This window comes from Panicum virgatum, chromosome 5N (genome assembly GCF_016808335.1).
Source record: "Panicum virgatum strain AP13 chromosome 5N, P.virgatum_v5, whole genome shotgun sequence".
Classification (NCBI taxonomy): domain Eukaryota; kingdom Viridiplantae; phylum Streptophyta; class Magnoliopsida; order Poales; family Poaceae; genus Panicum; species Panicum virgatum.
Window position 1 is genome coordinate 50,863,909 of NC_053149.1, and position 11,163 is coordinate 50,875,071.

The window sequence follows — 11,163 nt, forward strand, 5'->3', positions numbered from 1 at the left end:
GGTCGGCGTTTCTTTAAATGTCCACACGCATGGGTAATACTTGGTTGTTTCATTTCTTTATCTTCAATGAGACACCTTACATGGAATTTGTTTTGCAGTCTTCCGATGCTCCAGAAAACTGTGGTTTTACTAGGTGGGTAGATCCTGCACCAATTGATTCTGTTCAGGAGTTCATCGAGTACCTCCAGATAAAGATCTTTGATCTGGAATGTAAGGTGAACCATTATGAGGAAGTGAGCGAGGGTAACAAAGACGACGAAGTTGATGATACCAGCAATGCAGCCGGTTCACAGGATGAACCATGCACTATTCCTTACTGCAACTGCCCTTGTCACAAGAAGAAGGGCCATGCGCCTCCGGCACCACCGCCTGCACCACCTGCAATGGGTGGATACTGCGGAGAAGGCTCAACGCAGTTTGCTACGTGGGGGTACGACTACTAGGACTACCCTAGTGCTAGTGACATGCTGCATCATTGTGTTTATTCTGTTTTTTTAAATTACCTAAGGCATGTTAGGTTAGTCCGGAATCTGTTTACCGTAGTTTGCAACGGGTTCTGACATGCCACTGCATGTGTGATGTGTGTTTCATTATCGTTATATTATGATGTAAAATTTGGTGGTTCACATTACGTAATGCATTTCTTAGTTTTTATTTCTTATCGTTATATTAATTACATGTGTGCTTTTAAGTTACCTGTAGATCAGGAGTACGCAATTCGGCAGAGTTTCGCCGCTTTTTTTCTGAATTTTTAGGCTCAAATGACAAAGGGAATGGCGGCGAATGGTGGCCAGGGTTTAAGTGGGTTTGCTTGGACTATGCTATTTCTGAATAATATTTTCTATTTCATAGGAGATCTTGGTCCCTTATTTATAGTTCTAGCATTAACAGGTCTGGAATTAGGTGTAGCTATATCACAAGCTCATGTTTCTACGATCTCAATTTGGCATCAGAGGACCCTGTCGCCCCCCCACGGGCGACAGGCCCCTGTCGCCCCTGGCCCCCCTCTTTTTTTTCTCCAGGGACTTCGTTGCAAATTTGAAGAAAAAAAATTACATTTGAGCCCTGTCGCCCTCCCATAGGGCGACCGGGGTATATTTTTGAAATTTTCCAAAACCGACATATATTTTTGAAATTTTAATTTTTTTAAATATAAAAAAGAAAAAACCGCAAAGACGATGAAATTGTTTGATGGGCCCACCACGCGCCCGAGGTGTGAATCTCCGCCTCCAATTCAACCCGTCGCACTCAGAGAAAGCGGCTCCGGTAGATGTACATATGCGTTCTCAGCCGATGGGCTGAGGCCCAACTCAGTGAGGAATCGTGTAAAGCTTCGGGGCTAAGGCCGTGTTTAATTCCATTAAAAAAAATTTCAAAGAAATCTTATTAATTTGAAGTACTAAATGAAGTCTATTTATAAATTTTTTTTATAGATGGATTGTAAATTGGGAGACGAATCTAATGATGCTAATTAATCCATAATTAATCAATAATAGTGGATGGTCACTGTAGCAGCACTGTTGCAAATCATGATTAAGTAGGCTAGATTCGTCTCGCGATTTACAGCCCATCCATGCAAAAAATTTTATAAATAGATTTCATTTAGTACTTCATATATGTGTCGAAACATTAGATGTGACTTTTTTTTATGTTTATAGGGTTACGGAGTCGGATCTAAACAGGCGTAAGATATGGCGACGTTGACGCGCGCAGTTAATTACTCGGATGACAGCATGACGTGCCCCCGTCGGCCCGGCCGTCGCTGTTGCTAGCTAGTTTAATTACATGGTACCGCGCCCAAGTTTAGGCATGGCATGGCACTCCTCCAGTTTTGTATGGGCTCTCGTCCGTTTATCAGCTAGGAACTGACCGTGATAACATCGTGATCGTGTAATGCCAGCTTAGAGCATCTCCAAGAGAGTTCAAAACAAAATCCCAAAATCAATTTATAGGGAAAGAAAAGAAAATTCCTGCTCCAACAGTGGTCCAATCAACTCCCAATTTATTCGCCGGTCCAAAACGAGCGACGTCTGGGGCCAAATTTCCGCGAAAATTTTGGGCTCCCAATCGCAGTTTTTTTCGTCCTTCCCGCGTCAGTCTGCCGCCGGCGCCAATTCTTTTTTCCTTTTGGCGCGTGCGAGTGCCCCTGCATTCGAGTCTTTCGTTCGTCGCTCTGCTGACCTCCCGGAGGCGGCGACGGCCTGCCCTCGCCCCGCGCCGCCGCTCCTGCCGCGCCCACCTTCCTTGCTCTCTTTCCTACACATCCCACGGCCGACGGCCCTCCACCCGGTGCTTTCCTCCTACGCGTGCGGCTCCGGACCAGGCCTGCCCCCGAAGCCGGCGAACGCGCCCTCCCCCCGAAGTCGGCTGCTCCCGAGGCGTCCTCCTCTCCAAGCCGGCCTGTCCCGACGAGGACTCCTCCCGCGCCCTCCTGCCAGGCCGCTCCGCTTCCTCCCGCGAGCAGAAACCTCTCCCGCGCCTGCTCCTGGATCCCCACAGCGGGTAATCACAGAGACCTCGGCACATCCCTCTTCAAGGTAACAACTGAAATCTTTTTTCTTTCTTGCTAATGAAACTGTGTGCAAAGGAGTCAGTATTTATATTTGATAGTGGATCTTGGTTTAGATCAGCCAATGAATCATGTGTAAAATGTGAAAATTCTGATTCTCAATGGTGATGCTAATCGTGCCTTAGAATATATATATATAGCCTCAGAATTTTGATGGCAATTTGATGTATGTAATTAGTTCCTTGATTTTTTTTTCTCTGGGATTGCACAGAGGCCAACATAGCCCTGGTATGCTCATCATGTTGTAGCAAATTTTAACTGAAATAACTCTGACATGGCAATGACTGCAAGGCCAATAATGTATCTGTGAGTGAATTTAAATTGTAATGCCTACTATGTTGGCCTCTGCAATCCCAGAAAAATAATGAGCTCAATGTAGCCTTCCTATATCGTGATTTAATTTTCACTTGTTCCTTGTGTAGTTACCATCTGATGCTAATAATTATTGGACTTAATCCCTATGTGTACTACAGAAAGAGAGAATCCTTTCTGAAATATTTTTGTTTGTGGTCAGATTTTGTCCTTACAATTGCACTGTGTAACTCAGTATGCTTAATTTGATCTGAACTTTGAAAACTTATGCCATTGTAGGTACTAGCGACAATGGACGGAGAAGGATACTGGACAAACTTGTTGAATAGTGACAACAATAACCTGAGTATGGATGGTTTTAGTATCCTGCCTGAGGAGCAGCAATCGCCTGCTATACCAGGTGAGGCGGATCAACAATTGGCCGTTGCTGGGAGTACACCCTCAGCAAGACCAAACCAAAAAAGATCAAAAAATTTTAATGAGAAAGAGGACAAACTTCTTGTCTCAGCATGGCTGAACATCAGTACAGACCCAGTGCTAGGCACTAATCAAAATCGTGGTACATTTTGGAGTAGAGTTCATGAGTACTACCACTCAAACAAGGAGTTCGAATCAGATCGCAGCGAGAGTTCACTTTCACACTGATGGAAATGTATTCTTCAGAGTGTCAACAAGTTCTGTTCGTGCATAACTCATATTGAGGGTAGAAATCAGAGTGGGGTTACTTTTCAAGACAAGGTAATTCATATCAATTATTATTTTGCCTTCCATTTATAGAATGCATTCAGAGGAGTACTAACTACATTTACCTTACTTGTTTTGTGCAGCTTATGCAGGCACTGGCTTTATTTAAGTTTCAAGACAGTGAGAACAAGCCATTTCAATACTTGCATTGCTGGAATATCTTGCGGACTCAACCAAAGTGGCATGATAAGCGGAAGCAATTGGCAGCTGACAAGCAACCCGGTAACAAGAAACAAAAGGCCAACACGGATTCAAGTCAGAGAACATCCATACCGATCAATGTACATACTAGCAACACTATCACGGAGAATGGACCTCCTGAAGAGACCGAGGTTTGCAAGAGACCGATGGGTAAGAAGGCCAAAGAAGCATTGCGGCGAGGTGGAGGTGATGCTTGTGTGGAGGCCTTAGACCATTTATGGGAAAAAAGAGAGAATCTGATGTAGAAAAAGAAAAAAAGAAAGAGGAGAGATACAACCAGTTATATGCACTAGAGAAAGAGAGATGCAACCAGTCATACTCACTAGAGAAAGAGAGGCTTGAACTAGAAAAAAGAAGGGTTGAAGCTGAAGAATCAAGGGCTGTAAATGAGGCAAAAAATCTAGAGATAAAGGCACGTGAATTACCGCACACTAGAATGTTAGATGAGGAGAGAATTATGACGAAGGACACTACTGCGCTACCTCTTCCACAACAGCAATATTACAAGGTCCTGCAAGATGAGATCCTTGCTCGTCGTGTTCCAAACTAGCTCTGATGGACAGGTAATGATCATTCGCACTATATGTTGTTGTACTGTTATGCCTGCATAATGTTGGCTTCTTTGGCCACTGTTAATATATTCTTTTTATTTGCAAATTGCATTGCAGCATATGGAGAAGTTGTGGAGTGGCACTCTATTGCTAGAGATGCAAGCGCCCAAGTTGAAGTCTTTTAGATTTACCATTTAATTTTCTTACTCTGTTTTGATGTCATGTGGATTTGACCATCAGTTTGTCTCCATTTATTTAGCTGGTACTAATCTTCTTACCTTGTGTGCTTGGACGTATTTGTTATCTTATTTTCAGTCCAGTAGAAGTTACTTAGATTGACCATTTTAATTTGATTATTATATTTAGATGTCATGTGGACAAGACACTCTTTAAACCTTGCTTGTTTTTAAACCTTGATTTATACCTTTCCTTAAGCTGTGATGGTCCTATATGTACTGACATATCACACTACTGCTGCCCGTGCTTCAACAAAGGTAAAAAAGAGGCATCGACACAACTCTTTTTCAAGTCTGATTTGCATCTTGTTAAAAGAAATTAAAAAACCAAAACAATCTGCTTCTATTAAAAATAGAGGTCTACTAGACAGTCTACACATTGTTCTCTTTATTCATAACATGAAGTACGTATAAAGAAAATCAAAATTTATATAGCTCTGCATAATTATGCCATAGATGCTCCGCTAGGTCTTCTTGTAGCTGATGGTGAGTTTCATTGTCCCTAATTTTTTTGTGTGTCTTGATAAATTCATCAAGATCAGGATGAGGCGCATGGGAAGGTTCCACATTTTCTCCACCATATTCGAAACGTTCCTTAGGATCCACTTCTCCATCATCTTCAATAATCATGTTATGCATGATGACACAAGCTTTCATGATGTCTCCTAGTGTCTCTTCATCCCAAAACCGAGCTGCACCCTGAACAATGGCGAAATGGGACTGCAAAACTCCAAAAGCTCATTCCACATCCTTTCTTACCGCTTCTTGTGCTTTGGCAAAATATTTCCTCTTATTACCTTATGGTTCCGGTATAGTCTTCACTAATGTCGACCAACATGGGTATATGCCATCGGCAAGATAGTATCCCATTTGATAATCATGACCATTGATGCTATAGTTCACTTGAGGAGCTTTGCCTTCAGCTAACTTTGCAAATAATGGAGACCGATGAAGAACATTGATATCATTGTGAGACCCGGGTAAACCAAAAAAAGCATGCCAAATCCATAAATCCTTGGAAGCAACAGCTTCTAAAATTATTGTAGGCTCATGCACGTGGCCTGAGTACATACCTTGCCATGCTGAAGGATAGTTTTTCCACTTCCAATGCATGCAATCAATTGAACCTAGCATACTAGGAAAACCTCTTTTCTCTCCTAGTGCAAGTAATCTGGTTGTATCGATCTCATTAGGTGATCTCAAGTACTCGTCCCCAAAAATTTCAATTACTGCATTAACAAACCTTCTCAAACTCTCTATGATAGTACTTTCTGCGATACGGACATACTCATCTGCCGCATCCGCCGGTATTCCATAAGTTAACATACGGAATGCTGAAGTGACCTTCTGAAAGCAATTTAATCCAGGTGTATTGGCCGCATTTGTCTTCTTCACGAAGTAATCGTCATGATCTTCTATAGCATGCATTATACGTAAAAATAGATTGCGGCTCATTCTATATCTGCGCAAAACAAAATAATAAGAAGTTGATATAATAATGGACAACATAGTTTAATTAAACCAAAGAAATTCACACAAACCTTCGACGGAACAAAGTTGGGCCATATGTAGGATCATCCGCCAAGTAATCTTGATACATTCTCGAGTGTCCTCCTTCTCTGTCCCGATAAATGACTACATGTCCAGGCACGGAACCACCATGTTTTGGTGCAGGTTGCGAATGAGTTTGCACGATTTGAGCAGCGGAAAGAATGAGTTCGTCGTCATCGTCTGAAGACGATTCATCCAATAGCGGTTGGAAAAGGGATGGACGATGACTCATACCGCTGCCTGCCCCCTTGAGTGTAATCCCAGTTGTTGCTTGATCACAAAAGGTCGTAGAACCCAAAATCTTGGATGACCTGCATTTGAACAAACATACATGAATTTCCATGCCAACTTACACGAGGTGTATCTATATCAAACTGAAAGCACATCCGTTACTCTTTCTCTGAAAAACATGAACAGAAGACGATTGTAGATGCGAAGAAGAAGAAATAGAATACTCTCTTTGAACAAACAGGACAACCTGGAAGATACGGCAAGGAGGCAGAGGTGTCACTGCTCGCTGCCGATTCACCGATCCAAACGGCGCTGCCGATTCGCCGAGCCAAACATGCCGCTACCCAACAGCGCCGCCAGATAGTTCTCGAGAGAAAAACAAATCGGAGGAAAAGAAGCATCGGAGGCCTCTGCTGGCTGACGTGGGCTCTTTCAAATTTTTTGGGATCAAAAGAAAAGGGCCCTGTTGGAGGAAGGTCTATTTTCTAGGCCCAAAATCTTTTTTGGACCTCCCAATCTTGAGTAATTGGGAGCAAATATATTGGACTCTCTTGGAGATGCTCTTACGAGGCCCGAGCGTCACCCATGTTGCGTTGGCCAATACTCCTGGGGTGGGCGATGGAAGCCAGTTCAAAGTCCGCTGGGATAATTTTAGGATTAATTGGATCTATACCATTATAACTTCACCGTTTTTGAAGCGCACCATTACTTCTCGAGAAATTATGCCAGTGCTATTACAATTCACCTGCCGTTGGAAATACGCCATTATGTACGTCTAACACCATGTTGGGCCCAGTTGCAGGCGTACCCATACGCCCCGCCCCCTCCGTATTTTTGTATGGACAAAAATGCCCCTGCTACTCACATCTCTCTCCACTCACTGACATGTGGCCCCCACATGGCATCCCCTTCCTTCTCCTCTCCTCGTTTGCCCCAGCCATATCCGGCGGTCCCCCATGGGCTCCTGCTCGCACCATCGGTCCATTGCACGTCGGTCCGCCGCCGCGCTCCTCCTGCTCGCCCGCTGCCGCGCCCCCTCGATGGCGCGCTGAAACTCCACGGCAAGCCAGCTCTGTGAGCGCATCCACTCACCCATGTCACCACTCCCCAGCCTCCACGACGATTGGAGCCGATTGGAGTCTCCCCTGTCGTCCGCCGCCACTAATCAGCCGCCGCTGGCCGGATTGGATCTCGACGCTCCGGGCCTCCCCCTCTGCGGTACTGCTCGGGCTCAGCTGCCGCCGCCTGCCATCTGCTCCCTTTTGCCCGCGGCCTGCCCCCTCTGCCCCTCGGTCCGTCCTACGCTCATCAGCGTGCGGCGGTGAGGCCTGCTATGGCCGGGTGAGCCACGGCTCCAACCGAGGGGCTGCAACGGCGGCGGTAGGGCGAGCATGTTAGGGGACCGCCGGCGCGAGAGGCCGAGGTGCTGGAGGCTGCGGCCGAGCTTGCCGCGGTGTGCGCTGCCATGAAGGACGGCGGCGGCGGCCGCTGCTTCTTGGACAGCACCGGCGGCGAGAACAGGCGGAGCTCGCGCCTGGAGCTCGGAACCGGCGAGCAGGAGGAGCGCGCGGTGGCGAGCAGGGCGGGTACAGCGGCAGCGAGCAGGGGAGCGCGGTGCCGGGCGAGCAGGAGGAGCGTGCACGGCGGCGAGATGGGTGGGCGCAGCGGCGTGGCGAGCAGGGGGACCTGGCGGCAGGCGAGCAAGAGGAGCGCGACTCCAGGAGGGTTTGGCCCATTAGGGTTTGTTCCAACCGGGATGTCCTATTTATGTGAGTTGCCATGAGTTCCTGGCCGTCCGATCGGAATGGACCGTCCAGATACACCCGCATTAGGGTTTTCGCGGGATAGGCCAAATGGGCCAAATGCGCAGATTGGGCCGCGCGCGCAGAGGGGATGTTTTGTGCTGTTTACAAGTTTTAGCCCAGTTAATGTTTAAAGCCTTTTATTTACTGTTTCTTATGTTTAAAGCTCAAGTTAATTGCTGCTATGTTTAAAGCTTTTATTATTTCTGTTGCACTTATATTACCAGCATTATGTTTTTTAATTTTTTCATGAGTTATGTAAATGCTTTTAATTATGTTTTAATTGCATTTATTCACTGAAAATTATGCTCATCCACCATAAGTAATTAAGATGCACTCTATTTAAATGGAACCATCGGGAAGTTTATTTAGAGCACTTGTAATTAATTCTGACCATCGTTGATTTAATTATGAGTTTTAATGATAAATTTCGTTTGTTTTCCCCATCAGTGATGCAAATTGAAATTTATGTGTGATTTTAATCAGACCATCGTAGGGTTAATTTCATACTTCTTATGCGCATCTTAATTGTGAGTTTAATGAAGTTATTGTTCTCATGATTTTCAGTGAACACTGTGACTGGCTACCTGAAGTCCATTGAGCCCCTGAATGGCACCAACTACCCCAGCTGGTATAAAGATGTTAATGTTGCCATTGCTGTGTGCGAGTATGATCTCGCCTTACGTCAAGACAAACCAGCAGAGCCCGCTGATCCCAATGGTGATCGTACTGCCATTGAGAAGTGGGAGAGATCTGACAGGATGGCCAACATGATCGTTAAGAACACAATCTCTCCGGCCATCTGTGGTGCTATTCCTGATAAGGACCAGGATGGTAATGAGCTGAGCGCCAAGGCATACCTTGTCAAGGTGGAGGAGAACTTTAAGAGTTCTTCGAAGACTTATGTTAGCACCATGATCATGAATATACTGACTTCACAGTATGATGGGCAAAGTGGAATCAGGGAGCACATTATGAGCATGTGTGACATGACAAATAAGCTGAAGACACTGGATATAGCTATCTCTGATGGTTTTCTGGTGCACTTCATCATGACTTCTCTGCCAGTATAATACAATCCCTTCAAAATAAGCTACAACACTCAGAAGGCGACTTGGAGTATGGCTGAGCTCATTAACTACTATGTTGAGGAAGAAGAAAGGCAGAAAGCTGAGAGGATGAAGGATGCTGTCAACATGGTTAGCGAGCGCTTTGGGTGTGTTAGCATGAGCAACACTCCTAAGCATCAGGCTGAGTCTGGCAGCAGCAGGCAGCATAAGAGAAAGTTTAAGGGCCATAAGAGCAAGGCCGTGTCACATAACAAGACCTCTAATGAGAGGCTGTGCAAATTCTGCAAGTCACCTAAACATGAGCAGAAGGATTGCCATGGATTTAAGGAGTGGCTTAAGAACAAAGGTACAATTACTGATTATGTATCTTTTATTGATGAATCATTCTTAGTGAATTTTTCTCCTAATACTTGGTGGATTGACTCAGGTGCCACTGTGCACATTTCCAATTCATTGCAGGTATTCAGTTCGATCCGAACTATAAGAGAGGGGGACCGAAGCCTAAGAGTGGCTGATGGCAATGAAGTGAAGGTTGAAGGCATTGGGAGCTTCGACTTGAAGTTACCAGGCGGCTTCAACCTTAGTTTGCACGATGTTCTTTATGTTCCCAGTTTGAAGTGAAACCTTATTTCTGTTTCGTGTTTAGATAAGTCGGGACATATTTGTGAGTTTGGCAACTCTGTGTGCAACATTAAGTTTCATAATTTAAGTGTGAGCCTTGGTCATTTGCAAGACGATCTTTATTTGCTCTCTCTTGATAATGTTTATTCTGCAATGAATGTTGATGATGTATCGCATAAGCGTAAGCATGATGATGAGACTTCTTCGAAATTGTGGCATTGTCGTTTGAGCCACATTTCGAGGGGGAGAGTTGAGCGTCTCATAAGAGAAGAGATACTCCATTCATTAGATCTCTCAGACTTAGATCAGCAATGTGCTAAGACAATTAAGAAAGGAGCTACTCGGAGTTTGGGCCTATTAGAAATAATTCATACTGATATTTGTGGCCCATTTCCGGTAAAGTCTGTTGATGGTTTTGACTCGTTCATTACTTTCACAGATGACTTCTCTCGTTATGGTTATATTTACCCCATTCGTGATCGATCCGAGTCATTAGATTAATTCAAAATATTCAAGGCTGAAGTGGAAAATCAGCATAATGTCACTATTAAATTAGTGAGATCGGATCGAGGTGGTGAATATTATGGAAGACATGCTCCATTCGGCCAAGTACCTGGACCATTCGCTAAGTATCTTGAAGAGAATGGTATAAAGGCCTAGTATAGTATGCTGGGCGAACCACAGCAAAACGGAGTAGCTGAGCGTCGTAATCGTACACTGATGGACATGGTACGTAGCATGCTTAGTTATTCTACTTTGTCTGTGGAGCTGTGGATGGAATCATTAAAAATAGCTGCGCACATACTTAATTGTGTTCCTTCCAAATCCGTGCCAAAAACACCTTATGAGTTGTGGTTTGGGAAGAAACCATCACTTAATTATTTGTGTGTGTGGGGCTGTCCAGCCGAAGCTAAGTTATTTAATCCACGGTGAGCTGCTATTTCATCGAATACCCTGATAAGTCTAAGGGATACCGTTTCTACTGTCCAGATCATTTCACTAAGTTCGTTGAGACCAGGCAGGCTGTGTTCCTAGAGGATGCAGGAATCAGTGAGAGCTTTCCGAGTAGGGAAATTAATCTTGAAGAAATACGTGCTAAGCTTCCTATCCTGGTGATTCAGGAAATAGTAACACCTCAGTTAGTGCCGCTGTTCATTCCTTCCGTTCAGAGTACACCATCTGTTCAGATTACGCCTCCTGTTCAGAGTACTAGCGCTGCTCCGCAAGTCAAAGTAGCTCATGAGCCTGCGTGCGAACCACAAGCTGAGCAAGTGG

General features: G+C 44.8%; 1 protein-coding gene and 1 long non-coding RNA gene across 2 annotated transcripts; both read left to right on the forward strand.

Moving 5' to 3' along the window:
- Window positions 1-2,171: 2,171 nt before the first annotated feature.
- LOC120672178 lies at window positions 2,172-4,796 on the forward strand. Its single transcript, XR_005673999.1, has 4 exons — window positions 2,172-2,537; window positions 3,161-3,619; window positions 3,709-4,389; window positions 4,495-4,796. It is a non-coding gene; the product is annotated as an uncharacterized LOC120672178 (long non-coding RNA).
- A 2,693-nt stretch (window positions 4,797-7,489) lies between these two features.
- On the forward strand, window positions 7,490-9,270 carry LOC120674903. The gene is made up of 2 exons (XM_039956004.1): window positions 7,490-7,613; window positions 8,765-9,270. Exons 1-2 carry the CDS (start codon window positions 7,490-7,492, stop codon window positions 9,268-9,270), a joined length of 630 nt encoding a protein of 209 aa, XP_039811938.1.
- The last annotated feature ends 1,893 nt before the right edge of the window (window positions 9,271-11,163 follow it).